Source organism: Microtus pennsylvanicus, chromosome 5 (assembly GCF_037038515.1).
Source record: "Microtus pennsylvanicus isolate mMicPen1 chromosome 5, mMicPen1.hap1, whole genome shotgun sequence".
In the NCBI taxonomy this organism is placed as follows: Eukaryota; Metazoa; Chordata; class Mammalia; order Rodentia; family Cricetidae; genus Microtus; species Microtus pennsylvanicus.
In genome coordinates, this window is record NC_134583.1 from 133209533 (window position 1) to 133227976 (window position 18444).

Genomic DNA, 18444 nt, shown 5'->3' on the forward strand with positions numbered 1-18444 from the left:
GGTTCCCGCTTTACCTTGGGGTCTGTGCTGGGTGTACTGGGATCTAAAGGCTAGGACGGCCTTCACGTGGGGTGCTCATGGCATATCCCAGAGGCATTCACTGAGTCACAGAAGCCTCAATGAGAAGCAAACCAGAAGAAGATGCCCACAGCTCTCCCAGGTTCCAGGCCTGTGTGTGCAATGGATCTTCTTCTGACAACTCCTCTGATTCATTTACAGTGTGCTTGCTTATGGGAGGTGCCTTACCTCTTTCAGCTGTGGGAATCATCGGGCTAAGGAGGGAGAGGGCGGTGGGAGGTGCTTCTTACTTGGTTCTTGTTGTTACTCCACCCCCACCTTTAATTGTTTAAACAATAGCGGTCAATCTTTCCATGCTTTGGAAAGCACTCCCCATCCACCTCCTGGGTCTTTAATAGGGTTCCCTCTTATGATATTGTTATCCTGCTCTGCTCGCTAATCTTTATGAAGAACACAAGATGCCATTTGTCTGACTTCCTGAGTGACTGTGCATGTGTGTGCCAGAGAGAGAGGGAGAGAGGAGGGGAGAGAGAGAGAGAGAAAGAGAGAGAGAGAGGAGAGAAAGAAGAGGGGGGAGAGAGAGAGGAGAGAGAGAGAGAAAGAGGAGAAAGGAGAGAGAGAAAGAGAGGAGAGAGGAGAGAGGGCGAGAGACAGAGAGAGAGAGGAGAAAGGAGAGGGGGGAGAGAGAGAGAAACAGACAGAGAGAGGAGAGAGAAAGGAGAGAGAGAGAGAGAGAGAGAGAGAGAGAGAGAGAGAGAGAGAGAGAGAGGAGATAAGCAGAGAGGAGAGAGGAGAGAGAGGAAGAGAGAGAGAGGAGATAGAGACAGACAAAGAGAGAGAAGAAAGAGAGGAGAGCGGGAGAGGAGAGAGAGAGGGAGAGAAGAGAGAGAGGGAGAGAAGAGAGAAAGAGGGAGAGAAGAGAGGGAGAGAGAGGAGAGAGAGGGAGAGAGAGAGAGAGGGAGAGAGAGAGAGAGAGAGTTTCAGAACATCCAGGAGGAGCAGGTCTGCCCGGTCACGTGGCTGATGTGAGGAGATGGCCTGAGAGCCCAGGTGCGGCTGAGTGGCTGGGAAGTTACCTGCTGGCTCACGTCAGGATCTCACAGCCTTCCTTAGCTACCTGGAAGATGTTGAAAGCTGCATATTCATGGTTCCTTTGGCACTGTGACTCAGACTCCACCTTTGTTCTGGATTCTTATCTGCTGGGGAGCTGAATGGAAACGTTTCCACCCTCAGACCTGCGGTGCAGGCTGGCTTGCTCAGGGGCCGAGACATATTTACACACTGGAAGCCCTGGAAAAGGCCCCTGTGGAATGCTGTTTCGTGAGGAGGGACCAGCACAGAGGGAAACAAGGCTGGGAGGCGGTGGTGGTGTTCCCAGGTGTGTTCACAGATGCTGTACTGAACTGGGGGCGGGATATTCTACACCAGCCGCCTGAGTCAGAGGCAGGATAATAGCTGTGTATATTAGCTTGGAGATAAAACAAAATACACATTTCAGATTAAGCAATATGTACCATCAAACATTTCCTTCCCAGTTAGAGCCTCCCTAACCAACACTCAGCCCTTCTTGTAGAACCCAGTCCCTTTTGCCTATGCTGTTTCATCCTCAGTGTTCCACCATGCCATATTGCTCGTCACATTCTCCAGTGGATAACGATCCCACTTAGCACAGCTCTTGTTTGTTTGTCTTGTTTTCTTTTCTTTTCTTTTTCCCTTTTTTTTTTTTTTTGAGACAGGGCTTGTAGCAGCTTTTACTGTCCTGGAACTTGCACTATAGACCAGGCTGGCCTGGAACTCACAAAGATCCACCTGCCTCTGCCTCCTGAGTGCTGAGGTTAAAGGTGTGTGCCACCAACACCTGGCTGGACTGAGCTTGTAATCTGAGCTCTCAGAAGGCTGAAACAGAATTGTGAGCTTAAGGCTAGCCTGGGCTAGATGATGAGACCTTTTCTCAACACCCCCCACAAAAATATCAATCTATGAGACCTTTTCTCAACACCCCCCACAAAAATATCAATCTATGCAGACGGGACTTCATAGCTATACCTCAGGATCCATAACGATTACCTGATTTGTTTTTGCGTCCTTTAAAAGCCTTTGGTTGAATGATTAAGAAGCTAAGACTTTCTGGGAAAAATCTACTAATTATTCCCTTCCACCTGTCTTTCCTGTGAAGAGTGTCCCTGCCTTCAGAAGCACCAGTCCCTAAGCAGTCCGTCCCAGTTACCCGAATCACATGCACTTCAGTTAGCGGTAGATGCTGGAGCTGCTCTCAGATCAACACTTTGGAATCTGTGTGCTCACGAAGACTTCCATTGCAGAGAAGTGCTATCGCTAGGTTACCCACCTAAACAGGTAGACTTCTCAGGGCCTTTGTATTTGAAACTTTCCTCTAGCTTGAATGATGTTGATGGTAATAGCGAAGACTGGACAGGCATAGCTCTAACAATCTACACATACGTTTGTTTAGTACTTAAAGCACATCACCAGCCTGACTAGGGAGATACTGTTGCCATTTTATAGACAGAAGTCATGGAGAGGATTTAAGCTCATGGGCTGACTCTGGTCCAAATCCTCAGGCTGTACTTCCTACAATGTCTCTAAGCCCTTTGTTAAGCTGATGGTTTTCTTCTGGATAAATTGATGGTAGAATCACTGGGGCAAAGGGTAAACATTTAAACTGTAGCAGAGGGCAACTCCCCCTCTTAAGAGGTTGTACCAAATTTATACTCCACAATTAACATTGCATGTTGTACTCCGTCTCTGCTGACTTAACAGGGAATGGGGGAGAGAGGCAGGCACTTTTAAGTTTGTATTTTTTGAAAAAAGGTAACTGAAGTTGAATGTCTTGTCCTCAATCTAAGGACTCTACTTTCCCACACACATGCCACTGATATTGCTGCCCTTGTTTCATTGGGTTAGATTTTGTCTCTGGCTTCTGAGTGTTTGGTGCAGGGAAGCGGCTCTTGGCCTATGTATGGTATTTGATGCTTTCCTCATGGTACCTTTCAATGAGACACTCACTTTTGAAAGTTTTGTGTAATTAGGCTTGTCATTGTTTCTATTTCTGGATTTCAGTTTACATGTCTGTCTTGAGTCTTTCCCACTAACGTTCTAAACTTTGTTTTTGTAATACTCTCTCCCAGATGTTCTTACACTTTTCATTGTGCTATATTTGAAGACGTTGATCCATCTCCAGCTTACTTTACTGGAGTAAATCAATAATCAGCTTTATATGTTTTCGCTCTAAGTGGCTACCCTGTTATTCCAGTGTATTTATTGTAAGTAAAGAGAACCTATTTTGATCTTTACTATGCTAGTTGGTACATATTTATAATGCCTACTGAGTGTGTTTCATGCGTATTTTACTAAATAAATGTGTATACTCCGTAGCTACTAGAAAACTTTCATAGCTCACTAGTGAAATTCAAGTGTGATAATGTTTGCCCAGTTCCATTATTTTTTAAAACTTTTTTTTACTCTCCTTGTGATTTTTATTTTTCTGGGTGTTTTTACAAGATAGTATCAGGTTACCGGGAAAAATCATGTTGGTTTTAGAGTTGCGACAGAAGCGTAGATTCGAGGAGACAAATCTCAACTGTTTTAGGCATGTTCTTCCATGCACTCCCACATGCCGCCCTGCATGCATGGAAGCCAGGCAATAGTGTCTGGGAGCCAGGTCTCTCCTCCCATGCTGGGGTTAGCAGGGGTGCATGCATGGAGGCCAGGCGATAGTGTCTAGGAGCCAGCTCTCTCCTCCCATGCTGGGGTTAGCAAGGGTGCATGCATGGAGGCCAGGCGATAGTGTCTGGGAGCCAGATCTCTCCTCCCATGCTGGGGTTAGCAGGGGTGTCCCGAAAGTTGTCCGCTTTCGTGGTGAGCACCATTACCCTTGAGTCATCCCGCCAGCCCCCCTCAACATTTATGTTTTCCCTGCAATGGTGTCTTTTTCCATGATTTTTTAATTAGTTATTTATATGAAGTATGGGAAGCTTTGACTTCCTTGTGTGCTGAGTTTTTCCTCACTGCCTTACTGGATTATGTCAGCAATTAAAAAGTAAAAGAGTACTAACTGCCTATTTCCTAAGAAGGTTTTTTTTCTTTTTTTTCTTTCCTCTCAGCTTTTTTCCCATTCTGGCTGCAGCCTCCCCTCACCCATCCTCCCCTCCCAGTCCCTCTCCTGCACCCCCAACCCCCTCCTTTCCTGTCTCCATCCAGGAAAGGGCAGGTATCAATAAAACATGGCATATCAAGTTGCAGTAAGACTAAGCACCTCCCCATGTATTAAGGCTGGGCAAGGTGACCCAGTATGAGAAGTAGGGTCTCAAAAGTCAGTAAAAGAGGCAGAGACAGCTCCTGTTCCTGATGCTATGCTTTCCTCTCAGCTTTGGTTTGAGATAGTGTGTCACTATATTGCCAGGGCTGCTCTCCAGCTCCTGGACTCATATATTCTTCCTGATTCTGCTTCAACTTTTGTCTTGTCCTGCAGTGAAAACTGATGCCACACTTTGTGTGTCTGCTGTATGTGTATGTACCTGGTGTGTGCATGTATAGGCATCCCCATGGGTGCATGTAGAGCCCAACAAGTATCTTCTATCTTTCCACCTTGTTTCTGTTTTTGAAGTAGTGTCTCTCACTGAAACTAGACCTTACTAATTCAGCTAGATTGTGGTCAGTCAAGCCCCCAGGATCCTCCACTCTCTGCTTCTCCAGTTCTGAGATTACAGGCATGTGCAACCTGGGTTTTTTCGTTTGTTTGTTTGTTTTTCCTTGAGACAACATCCTCCCTTGCCTGAAAAAAGAGCACACATCTCACTGAGCTTCATTGCACAGTAGTGAAGAGGCTACCCCATTCTTCCAGGTGTACTAATGATCCTATTGGCTCGCAATGCCCCTTTGACCTTTGGCTCTTGCTTTTCCAGGCCATATAGGCGCTGTGGTTGATAAATGAGGAGGGGTCATTAAGGCTGAATTAGAAATGGGGAGCCCGGGCCAGAGTTTTCCTACTCGGCATCCTAATGACACCTCGGGAATCCTGGGAGTTTTAGACATGTGACATAGTCTCTAAGCGACAAAAAGCACACCAAAGTATGGAATAATCTGTTAACTAATGGGTGTGAGGACTTGGGAGACCCTGGTCTCCATTTTAATGAGCTTTTACCTATCACAGAAGTCCATATATGCAGCAAGAAAACAGAGAAACCAATTAAGTCTAAATGAGCCTGGCCACTTTCTAGAAGGCAGATTTTTTTTTTTTAATTTATAGATGCTGACTTAGATGTCATTATTGCATGGGAAATAATTAGTTCTCCAGGAATAGAAAACAAAGAAATCCTGCCTTGTCATCTACAGTTCCTCCAAGTCACATAGTGATTGTTGGCTAGACTTCCTACAGATGGGAAAAACACGATCTCTTCAGTCCAGTTCTCTGAGCCTGGTTTGATGTGTATTATGGACCCACCCTTTCCACCATCTTCCATCTCTAATTCAGTATTTTAGCGAAATATTGATGTGAGAGGGTGTGTGTGTGTGTGTGTGTGTGTGTGTGTGTGTACGTACATGCATGTGTGTGTGTGTGTGTGCACATGTGTGTGAAAGCCAGAAGACAACCTCGGGTGTGTGTGTGCGCGCGCGTGTCCGTACATGCATGTGTGTGTGTGTGCGCGTGTGTGCGTACACGTGTGTGAAAGCCAGAAGACAACCTCGGGTGTCATTCCTCGAGCGCCATCTACCTTGTTTCTTTTTTTGTTTCACTTTTTTCCATCAGGAAGAAGAGTTGGAGTGCAGATTTTCAGCACTAGAGTTAAGGGAAAGACTTAAATGAAGGAATACCAAGTACTGGGTTCTCATAGGAGAGTGTCCCCCTGAGCCACTGGGTTTGGTCTGTCTGTCCCTCTAGGGATCTGTCTGTCTGTCTCTCTAAGTATCTATCATCTATCTATCTGTCTGTCTGTCTGTCTGTCTGTCTATCTATCTCTCGAAATCTATCTATCATCTATCTCTCTATGTATCTATCTATCTGTCTCTCTAGGGATCTATCTGTCATCTATCTATCTATCTATCTATCTATCTATCTATCTATCTATCCCTCCCTCCCTCTAGGGATCTATCTATCTATCTATCTATCTATCTATCTATCTATCTATCTATCTATCTATCTATCTATCTATCTATCTACCTATGGATCTGTCTGTCTGTCTCTCTAGGGATCTATCTATCTATCTGTTTTTTTTTTTTTTTGATTAAGGGCATGTGCCACCACTGCCCTGCTTTATATATTTTTGAGACCCAGTCTTTCACTGACCTAAAACTCACCGACTAGGATAGGCTGGCTTGCCCATGAACTGCAGAGATCTACCCGTCTCTCCCTTTTGTCTCTTTGATACTAGGATGCAGTCATGCCTACTTTACTTTTTTAATGTAGGGTCTGGGATTTGACTCAGGACCTCATGTCTGTATAGCAAGTACTGTAGCAACCCAGCTGTCCCTCCAGCCCAGCTGCTGTAAAAACAAGACAAGTGTCTCACTACATAGTCCAGGCATGTCTGGAACTTATACCCCCCTTGTCCTGGTTTCCTAAATACTTGTGTTATCTCAGCTGTATGCCACGGTGACTGACTTTTCTGTGGTCTAAGATCTGAGAAAGTGGGTTAACCGAAATGATTTAGAACAGATTATCCTTAACTGGAAGACTAGCTAGTTATTCAGCTTAGAGTTTACCAGAAGCTCAGCACGGTGTAGATGTAGGAGGCACAGGAGGAATGAAACCAAGCCCCTGCTTGAAGAGGAGGTTATCTCGGAAGGATGGTGGGTAACAGGGCTGGGCCTGTTTCACGTGGGGACCAGCACTAGAAGGAAGGGTGGCCTGTGCCCGAGAGGAGAAGCAGCGTTAAACAGGGCAAGGAGGGGGTGGCTGAGGTGACTCCAGAGCCATGAGCAGTGCACAGTCCTATCATCAGAACTGGGGGAGCAGCAGGCAGTGAGATGAGCGAGTGCATAGGCTAACGGATGTGAAGTAAGGTTCTGGACAGTGTAGAGGTAGAACAAGGACACTCTTTTAAAAATTCAGATTATTATGATGGCCTTATGTATGTGTGTGTGTGTGTTTATCTGTGAGTGACTGCCATGTGTGTGTGCAGGCATCTGTGGAGGCCAGAAGAGGGCATCAGATCCTTGAGGCTGGAGTTACAGGGAGTTGCGAGCCCTTGCCACGCTATAGGTGCTAAGAAACAAACTCTGGGTATCCACAAGAACAGGTTTCTTAACCACTGAGCCATCTCTCCAGACCCCCAAATACAGCCTATGATTTCTTTAATTTTAAAAATGATTTTGTGCTGCTAGGACTCTAACCCAGGCCTGCACAAAAATAAAATATATTACAAGAAAGAGACTATTGCGGGGGGGGGGGCGGGGATTAGCCTATAGAGTCAACCCAGAAGCTAGAGTGACAGTGTAGTGAAGGGCTCACTCTCAGGACTTAAGAACTTCATTCAAACACAGTGAAACTTAATGAATAAACCTCAGCGGATGAGGATGCCCGTGGTTACCATTCTAGCTCCTGACTCTACAAACGCTCCCAGGCATGCTCAAATGAACCAGGGGAAAGCCACCACCCCCCTTGTCCTGGGTCCTATGTGAAACAAACTGCATTTGGGGTCCAGTCACCTCAGGAATCCCCTGCAAGCACTGGTACGGTGGCATCTGCTCTTTGCTTTACTGCCACGCCTCTGTGGGAAGAAATTCGGGAGAAGTGTGATCATGTTAACAGAAGAGGAAAAAAGGTGTGTGTCCTGCTGCGCCTGGAGTTTCAGTTCCAGGCTGTCTACAGAGAGAGAGAGAGAGACATTGTACATGAGGACACCCCAACCCGACAGCTCATTTTCGACCCGTGGGGCATCAGTATGGCTCTCCCCGTACCCAGCACGGGCATTTGCCAGGGCCCTCGCCTCCTGTGCTGTAAGCCACTCATTTCCCCGCTGGGTTCACGTCTGGGACGTTGTGAAACGCTCCTCCTGCTGCTCCTCACAAGCTTCCTGGGTCAATGCTGCCGCCGAGGTTAACGCCACTCTATTTTCAGCTTTGGATTTTGCCCTCTGTGGGGTCAGGGCAACATTTAAGAGGGGACGTGTTCTTATCGATCTCTTTTAAAGCTCCCCACTCATTAAAACTGAGGTTTTATGATATCTTAGTCTTGTGGGTAATCTAAGGAGGAAAAATTTAACAACCTGGGTGACTCTGGGCCCATGTGACTATGTGGTAACAATTAGCTGTGATTGACAGCATCTGCCCCTCTTGAGACAAGTCAGGGATTCCCAGTCTCCTTTCTCCCAGTGGTTTACCTACAGGCCCTTGGCCCTCCCTCCCCTTTTCCACCCTTACCCCACCCCACCACCACTGGACAGAAACTTTCTTTAGACCATACTTTGAAGACAGTGTTTGTAAGTCTCCCATTTAAGGTCAGCTTGCCATTGAGAAGAGATGGCAACATTCTCAGAGTCACAAGCCTATCCCCACAGTTCAAGGAGGTCAGGTAGGACTTGGGGCAGAGGGAGAAAGCCCAAGTGATAAGATTCAGCTCGGATAACAGCAGTGCCTGAGCCCCACGAGAAGACTGGGGGCAGGTGGGGACAGGCACTAAGTAGATTTCTTATTGGCTCTGCTACATGCTGCCAAAGCCACAGTTTTCCCGGGGCCACCTCCCTTTCTTCCTGTGTTGGAATGGCTGTCCTAAAAATGGTGCCCTACCTGGCTGCTCTGACACACTTTGATTCCTGGAGTGGCGCATGGCTGTCCAAGCCCAGGCAGAGCTGAAGTTCTAAGCCCCAGCTGTCAGAACCCTGCCAGGGAATCACAATAGTTCCTTATTGTTTCACAACTCGGCTAGCTGATCTCTGGCTCCTGTTTCTCTTTGATTTTATTTTCTACCCCGACTTCTATGTAGAGAACACAGAGCTAGAGAACTGTTGCTTGGCCAATGGGCGTTGGTTTTCCTCCAGAAAATGGAAAGAAACCACTCCACAGTCAGACAATGGACCAACCCAAGAGAACAGTGACCCAGAATTCTCTCTTGCATTTGTTCTTGCCCCCACCCCAAGTTTTATGACTTTTCATGGACTAGAATGAAGAGTCGCCTTTGTTGAAGAAGGTTCCAGATGTCAAATAACGGCAACTGCCATAAAAACTCTAACTAAAAATAGCTAAGACCATGATCTGATAAAACTTACTGGGCTTGTGTTGCCCCTTTGATTTCGAGTAGGATCAGTTTGGCCTGAACTCTGAAATGCCGCAGTCATGTATTGCTGTCAAGTTGGAAGGATGCAGATCTGGGACTTCATTTGCTGTGATCTGTAAGGCCCCAGATATTTGATCTTGAGTCCTGAGCCTAGAAATGATAAGAAAACAAGGTATATGTGTCTAGCTTTTCCTAGAGAAGGCACACTGAAAACCAGGGGGGGTGGATTTGCAGAAGCCGCTGCACCCTTAGAAGCTTCTCTGTTGTCGTTTGTGAAATGGTGCTTCGTGGCATTGGAGTCCACCTTGGCTCATCGCTAGGCATAGTCAGTATTGGCTACTATTAGCCTAACCACGTCTGAAAGTTATGGGGGGACAGGCATAAGGATGGCTCCCTTATGGGGATGCTCTTGGGGCTTTCTAGTAGCTGGGAGCAGAGTGTGGCTGGAAATGGTTGGAAAAGCTGGGAAAGAGGAAACCTGGGGTTGCTTCAGTCCCTTTAAGAACCTTTCCTGGCCCAAATTCTTATCCGTCCATTGTATGTTGAGTACATTCTGGACTGCCTTTTTCTGTACTTCAAATGTTTATCTCAGGGGAAAAATGCTTCCTCGGAGCTTCTAAGTTGGGGGTGGGGTGGGATACTGGACACAGGAGGTTGCACTGCTGTTAATTTTGGTGACCCTCTTGGTGCTTCAAAACAGAAAGTAGCCGGCAGAGCCTATCTGGCCAGCAGGAAATATCTTTCGTGCACAATGATTGACTTGTGAGACCTGTGACGTCACCTCTGCAGAGGTTCCTTCTGTTCAGTGTATGCCAAGGGAAGTCCAGACGGAAGAGCTGGTCTCTGCCTGAGCAGGGAAAGCTGTCTGGCACACTACCCTGCTAGCATATACTGGGTGCCAAGGTGGCCTTCTAGGCTCTTTGGGCCACAAATAAAGAGGCAGTTGGTTCTCACAGTTGAGAAATGATTAACTTGTCTTCTTTGATCCTTTTTGCCTTGTGTGAGGACGGTCAAGTGGCCAGGGTGGAGAACGCTTCCATTATTTTCGACATTGCTAAGGTAAACAGTGCAAGAAATCCTAGAGAGGCCTAGCGCTATTTGGAGAGTCTGAGTGTGTGTGTGTGTGTGTGTGTGTGTGTGTGTGTGTGTGTGTGTGTGTGTCTGTGTGTACGTGTATGCACCTCTGTAAACAGAACTATGGAGTAAAGAAAAATACGCCCACTTCCTTTAACTTTTTCTTTCTTTCTCTTTTTTTAAGGTCTGAATTTCCTGTTGCTGTTCACAAAGATGCTTTTTATTTTTAACTTCTTGTTTTCCCCACTTCCGACTCCGGCCTTGATCTGCCTCCTGACGTTTGGAACGGCCATCTTCCTGTGGCTGATCAACAGGCCTCAGCCAGTCTTACCTCTCATTGACCTGGACAACCAGTCTGTGGGGATTGAGGTAATGCTCCCATCATCTTCAACTTGTCAGCTTGACTGAACTCAAACTGCAGTTCAAAATCTGGGCGTAGCACATGAGCGGGAAGACTGTGAGAAAGTGAACCTCCACTCTTCAAATGTAAATTTCTTCTTCTAGCAAATTCCCTTGAAACAAAATTTTAAAGAGTACTAGAGCCTTAAGGTGACAGTGGTCTAGATCACGGGTTCAAACTATTCCCTTTCTTCACAGATGGAAAGCTGAGGATAGTACTCAAATCTTTAGATGGATCAATTATTCATAAAGGGCAGTTATATATGTCCTTTGAAGCCTAAAATAATTACTGTCTAGCTGTTTGGAGAGACACTTTGCTAGAACCAGCTGCATGGAAACACCCAGGGTTTGGGAACGGGAAAGAAGTTGTTTTCTTGAGTTCTGAGTTTCCGTTAATCCTCACCAACACTGGTGCAAGTTGAACAGGTTCATTCCTCTGTTTTACACAAGGATGCTCAGCTCCCTCCTGCCCTCTGAGAGAAAGTTCCAAGGATGTCTTCCCTAGCTTTTCTTTCTCCCTCCCCCCAAGGGGGGCACCATCCATTTTCATCCTATTCCCCTTCAGAGTAAAGAGAATCCTTCTCCATGGCCAGGTGGCCCCTCCTGCCCTTTTCACAGTTTTCCTTCCGCTGCCCCATTTCTAATGGATTTCACACTTCTATCTTGAAAGGCCTCCATCTTCTGAATGCCCTTCAGTGAAGCACCTCTTTGTGCCCAGGGAAGTCAACCTCGCTCATGTAGGTTCCTCCCTCTCTTCTTTGTAGTGTTTGCTTTCACCCTTTGATTCCCCTACAGCAAGGACACCTCTGTAAGGAGAAGGCACAAATTGTGTAGGTTTTATGAGTCGTATGTGTCTGTTACAACCACTTCATGCTGTGATAAACTGAAGGCAACAGCAACATGTAAATAATGAGCAGCTGGACTGTGTTCAATAAAACTTTATTCATAAAAACAAAGGCAGGCCAGATTCAGACAGTTGTCTGCTAACTCTAAGACATCTGCTTTTGCTAGTGAAATGCTCAGTGGACAGAGATGCTTGTTCAGCAGGCTGGTGGTCTGAGCTCATCCAGTGAAAGGATGCCCCCATACATGCGCCATGGAACGCACACCTAGACATTATTCCAACAAAGTACATGTATCCTTGTGCTCAAGTGTACATGTGCACATGCACACAATACATGTACTCACATGTACACATGCAAAGGCCTACACAATACACGTACTCTCATGTATAGGCTCACACACATGTAAGATATATGACCATACTGCAACTTTGAGGTTTAGGACATTGACTGAGGGGCTGCTGAGATGCTCAGTTGGTAGAGGTGCTTGCTCTCTGAGTTCAATCCCCTGGGGCATGAATTGAAAAAAAAAAGGAAAAAAGAAGGAAAAAAAAAAAAAGGAAGGAGGGAGCTGAAAGCAGAGCTGTAGGAGTGGCTGTGGGGAGACCCGGAAGAGTGCACTAGGCCAGAGCTGAGAGAAGTATGTGAGACAGGTGCCCAGGTTAGTGCCCTGTTGCAGGGTCTAGGAGCCGGAGAGACACCAACAGGCATGGCATAAACAAGGGGAAGAAGCTGAGAAGACAGACCCTAGAATTTGGGGAGGCCGAAGTCCTCAGAAGGGAACTCATATATGCCAGTCCTGGGTTTCGATGCCAGATGAATGAAAAAAAAAAAAGGAGGACATGTCTGCTCCTCCTAAGTATGGTGGAGAAGATTTGTTGTAGACAAAAGGAAAGGGCATAGCCAGAGGCGGGGACATCTGGAAGAGTCCAGGGTGAACATGACCCTAGCTAGCCACATGAGGACAGGAAGAGAAGAGAGGGGAGAGAGGAGAGCTGAGGGGTTGGGGAAGGCGGGGGAGCAGGGGTAAAGGGTAGAAAAAAAGGGCTCAGTAACCAAAAATGCCTGGATTGTATAGGAAAGGACAGCCCAGCTTCTTGGCTGGAGAAGTTTAGGGTAGGGGCCAGGTTATGGGAACTATAGCATGTAACACCGAGGGATGTTGGGAGTACCTGCGGCCAGGTCTGATTTGATTTGTTAAACAGGCACTTTACCCATTCGTCCCAGGTTTGAGATCTAGCAGGGCCCATATCAGGTAGAAAGTGAGAACCTACTCCAAGTTGCCTCTGAACTCCACAGTGTGCTATGGTACACATGCCAACATATATACACATGCATGCAATAAATAAATAAAACATTAATTTTTTCATTGTCTGAGCTTGGAAGGAAGGGCTCATGGGGGCTGTGCCAGGCTTCCCCTTGGAGAACTATCATTGTTGGAAGCAGCTATTGTATTGAACTTGGAATATTCAGTGATGTAGCCACTGGCAAGTTCCCTACAACTCACTGGATTGTTCTTCATTCATACTCAAGTGGACTCTGTCAGGTTCAAAGGAAACTCCAATTTCCCAGACTCCAAAAGGCCATCGTGGACTATAGGAGACTTGTGAAACCAGTTCCCTTCTGCCAAAGGCCTGACTTTTCCTCAGCACTGGCAGAAGGGACAGATGGTTATCTGTGATGCTATTAGCATACCAAAGCCCAAGCTGGCCTCCAGGATCCCTCACTGTCCAAAGTGCATGCTGGGCTCTCAGTCCAGTCAGTAAGAACCCTATGCTTCCTCCATCTCATAGGCTTCCCTTCCCCCATGTTCCTCATAATTCAGCTTTCCTGATATATTCCCTCTGTCTCTCTCTCTCTAAAGCCTCTCCTCTCATGGCCAGCTCCAGTCTGCCTTCCATGTTCATCTACTTTCTCTCTCCACTCTGGACTCTTCTCTCTCTCTCTCTCTCTCTCTCTCTCTCTCTCTCTCTCTCTCTCTCTCTCTCTCTCTTTCTCATCTACAATAAAACCTTTCACCTTAACCTTACCACGATACAGATTCCCAGCCCCTATGAAAGTGGGAGGGGGGATTGTTGGGAGAAGGGGGAGAGGTGGGAGTGGGAAGGGCCAGAGAGGGTGAGGGGGCATATATGTTTCAATGATCAAATTTAATTTTAAAAGTTGACTGAAGAAGGAAATATCCCTGTGACTTCAGAAGTCAGCAATCAGGATATCTGCCATAAAGTTTCAGGGAGAACAGAGAGGAGCCCAGACTTTGCCTAAACTTGGTCCTGTGTCCTAGGGAGGAGCACGGAGAGGTGCATTCCAGAAGAACAATCACCTAATCCTTAATTACTTCTCTGATGCTACGACGGTGTATGAAATTTTCCAAAGAGGACTCGCTGTTTCTGGTAAGCCTGGCCTTGTCTGTAAGAAAGCCCAGCAGGCTCTGGGTCACCCTGCTCCTCCATGTCTGCCTTCTAAAGCTCCGGCAATGTGAAGGTTGTGGCCCACAAAGATCTACCGTGTACCTAGCGGCATAAAGCACCCTATCAGAATGAGGGCTACTGGAAGGCATGCAGAACTCCCTTCTTCCACATCAGGTTTCAACACACTCTGTACCAACAAAAGAAGAAGCCTCCCTACCCAGGCATGGACCAGTGCTGTGTACACAGGTGTTTGGAGAGGCTCACTACACATTGCATTTGTTTAAGAACCTTTCATAATGTGTTTCCTGGCAGTCAGTACACATAAACCCCGAGCCAGGATTAACGGCATCATGCCTTTGGTCCTGCCATCATGTTATCCCTGGGTCTTGAAAAAAAGAATCAAATAGGCTTTGTGAAGTTTATTTGGAACAAATGAAGTCTTGATAATGTCTCATGCTGTTGAACCCAGGGCTAGGCACCCACATTTCCTTCCTGAACTGCCTGTCTTACAGCGTTCTCTCTCTCTCTCTCTCTCTCTCTCTCTCTCTCTCTCTCCCTCCCTCCCTCCCTCCCTCCCTCCCTCAGCAGCATTTTGCCTGGCATCAGTCTGCCTATATGGCAGTTATTTCTCCCTCCCTTTCCATGTATCCTGTCCCTACCTCCTGCTCCCTAATACATAACCAACAGCAACTTCTCAAATAACTGACTCAGAGACTAAATATAAATTATAACTGCTTGGCTGACAGCACGGGCTTGTTATTAGCCAACTCTTACATTTAAAATAACCCATATTTCTTATCTATGCTTTAACATGTGGCTCATGGCTTGTTACCTCTTTTTCTACATATCCTGCTTCCTAAGTGGCTGCTGACTCCTCTGACCCTGCTCTTCCTCATCCCATCATTCTCACCTTGGCTTTCCCACCTAACTTCATTCTGTTCAGCTACTGGCCAGCCAGCTTGTTTATTAAATCAACCATAGTGACATATATTCACACAGTGTACAGAGGATTATTCCACAGCATTTCCCCCTTTTTGTCTAATTAAAAGGGAAGGTTTTAACTTTAACATAATAAAATTATATACAACTAAAACAGTTATCAAGTAAGAATTACAGTTACACTATCCAATTTATTTTCATTTTTGCAAACTTAAAGAAAATACTATTATCTATCTTACCTTTTTGAGTCTAAAATTTTATTTCTAATTTAGCTTTTATCATAACTAAGGAAAACTATAACTGTCTAGTCTTCAGCTCCATCAAAGATCCCAGAAGGGTATAATGTTACCTAATGGCAGGACCTCAGGCTGTCACCCTAAGTTCCTCTATGCAATCTTAGGGCATCCAACTCTAACCTACAGGCCTAGTATATCTTACAGACTTTCCCGTGTGGCAGAGAATTCTGAACGACTGTCGTACCTTGATTTGGCAAAGTTCAGCAGTCATCTTTTTTGTGTCCTACTGGTCCAATTTAGACAGTATCTACCAGCAATTGAGCCAAGGACAATTTCTTTGCTCACATGGGTAGTTTTTGCCATAAAGAAAACAAGCTCCTTATGTCACAAACAAAACAAACATCATCTTTGTTGAAATAGAATGGTGCTGCCAGGAGCATATATGTCTCTCTGTCACAAAAAGCCTTAGGCTATTAAAAATATTAAATGACATATTCTGTAGGTCTTTGAAATGTTTGAAGACTGTCTATCTGAATATGTATCTGTGTATGACCTTGAAAACATACCTAACATGACTATAAGTTTTATTATTATAGATTAATCTGTATTTCTTAAGTATACATCCCATTTTTGTGGCTTTTTTTCAAGACAGAGTTTCTCTGTAGCTTTGGAGCCTGTCCTGGAACTAGTTCTTATAGATCAGATTGGCCTCAAACTCACAGAGATCCACCTGCCTCTGGGTCCTGAGTGCTGGGATTAATGGCATGTGCCACACTTAATTTTACATTATAAACATAATACCTTAAACAAGCAGAAATATATATATATATATAATAACAAAATTAACTTTAAATTTGTATCAGTAAACCAAAATCCATGCCAATATAAAATATTTAAGATTAATGATTGTTCTTTGGGTTAAAGTAGATTCAATCAATAATCTACCCCTTTATTCTATCATTTCTATATCCCCCTTTTCTTTTTAGAATGAGATCCCGGAATGTAATTTTCTTTGTTTAGCTTTTTTTCTTATCATTACTAATAATAACATGTAAACCTCTTAATGACAATAAATAACCCCTTAAATGAGGATAAATAAGCATAACCATCGTTTTAGAATGTGGGCATAGTTCTCTAGACTGCTTTCTGTTGTTTGAGGGTGCTAGTAATCTTTGGATCCTGGGAAAATTTAGTATAATGGTTAAGCCTTGGCTGTAGTATTCTGTAAGGTTGGATTATCTCAGCCAGCATCCTTAAAGCTGTCATAGATGTTGGATCATCTGTGCCACCCATTTTTATTGGTGTCTGGTCCCCTGTTCTGAAAATACATAAATTTTAAAGGTAACATATATCTGCATTAATACAAGTATACACTGAACATTGTACACAAGTCAGCCAAAGATGATTTTTTGTATTATGTTTAAGCAGGTAAAATACATATCTGTGTTTGGAGTTCTTTTAGATTTATTTCTTTATGTTTGTAGTCAGATTTTTCAGGGGGGAGGTCTTCCTTGATCAAAGTTGATGCATATTAATCTAAAATGAGTCCTTAGCCTCTCATTACCTGTGGAAATAAAAGCATAACCTCTCCTCCAAAGTAATATATTTTCTGACTTAAATTTTGAAGTCAAGATATTTTTAAAATATATAGGTTGGCTGAATCTAGCAGTTTTTATAATCCAGTGTGTCTTTGTAGCCAAGAAATTGAAAGACAATACAATAACATACACAATCTAGATTTTTAGTGAATTTCCCATCTTTATTTGGCTTGTTAGATTTTTTTTATTACTCTGTTTGTTTTTTAAGAACTTTACCCTTTTTCTTTCTCAAGACTACATATATTTTTAAACACACTGTAGCCTGTTTAGAGGTTTTTTCCATATGACTGTCTTGTATTGGCGTAAATAAATGCAATGCAGATATTAAAGAATATTTACCATTTTAATGATAAACTTACAGAACCGAAGTTCCAGCGTAGTACAGGAGGTAAGAAGGAAAAAGGGCTGAGCCGCCTCCTCACGCACGCATTTATTGGCAGGCATTCGCCCGAGGCAAACCCCGCCCCCTAAAGGGGCTGTCTTAACCCTACATCTCCCCCTTTTGTCTAAATAAGACAGAATTAAACCAAATATAATTATAAATATAATAACAAATGATAAATATAACAAACAATATTGAGAACAAAAGTTTTGCTAGAGAGTAACTACAATTAAATAATCTTTAATTCCATCAAAGATCTGAGAAGGGAGTAAATATTATTTAACAAATGAGAGATATCCAAAATGTGCAACAAATGACAGAGACAACTGACTACCTGGGCAATCACCCGAAGTCTCGTTTGCAATGTTGAGTCAACCAGTTTTGGCTAAGGCCTAACATAATTGACATATCATTATTAAATGCAAGGAACTTTCTTAGAATTATCCTACCCTGTCTTGGCAAGATAAGACAATCCTGTTTCGTATTTTAGTCAGTAGTTGAGGTATGGGCTTTTCTTAACCTAAAGGCCAGTTCTGCCAAGAAGACAAGCTCCCAGTGGAGTGTCTTTGGTGCTCAACGTTCTCTCGGGAGTAGAGTGGTGTTGCCAGGAGTAATTGTGTCTCGTTGGCATAGAATTCTAGGTTAGATTAAAGGCCATTTTCTACAGCTCTTCAAAGAAGCTGAAGATTATATTATCTATATTAAAAAGAATCTCTATGTATTTAAAAGACCTGATTAACCTAAAAATAAATATGACAAACATATAATTTTCAATATCTAATTTGAAACTAAGAGAATAAACAACTGTGCAATATATGAAGACAATGATCTTCATCTGTAAACAATGTCATTATTTATCAAATGTAAACAATGTTATTATATAAATAGTACCAGAGGTAGAAATGTACATTGTGATATGATAGATGTATCCATATAATATAAGCATACTCTTATACAAAAATAGAGGTAGGAACATTCATATTCAATATTCAATATATCAATATATAAGAAACAGTACCAATATAATTTTCTAAAAACAGTAAGTCACAAATACCAATCATCCCATCAAACCAGTTAATCCCCCCCCCCTTTTTTTTCTTTGTTCTTCTTCATCAGAATTTAGAAATTCCTCAATCTTTTTAATTCTATTCATCATTGCTTTTTGTAATGTCTGAATCTCCTGCCCAGAATTATGTTTTAAAGCCTTCATTGAGGATTCTAAAGTATGAAATTTGTCCATTAGAGATAATGTGTCATCTTTGGATATAATTTTTATGGCATAAACCGTGCCTTCTTGTATTGATAATCTTTCC

At 44.0% G+C, this 18444-nt stretch overlaps 1 protein-coding gene across 3 annotated transcripts in view; it reads left to right on the top strand.

Moving 5' to 3' along the window:
* Acsl5 (acyl-CoA synthetase long chain family member 5) overlaps positions 1–18444 on the top strand; it is a 50359-nt gene that overhangs the window by 7659 nt on the left and 24256 nt on the right. For 2 of the 3 annotated variants that reach the window (XM_075974419.1, XM_075974418.1), the window contains exons 2-3: positions 10509–10693; positions 13850–13958. In XM_075974419.1, the coding sequence (XP_075830534.1) occupies positions 10538–10693; positions 13850–13958 (265 nt within the window). In that variant the 5' untranslated portion in view covers positions 10509–10537. Of the gene's footprint in view, positions 1–10050; positions 10310–10508; positions 10694–13849; positions 13959–18444 lie in introns of those variants that run through there. The other variant, XM_075974420.1, reaches the window with a different exon arrangement.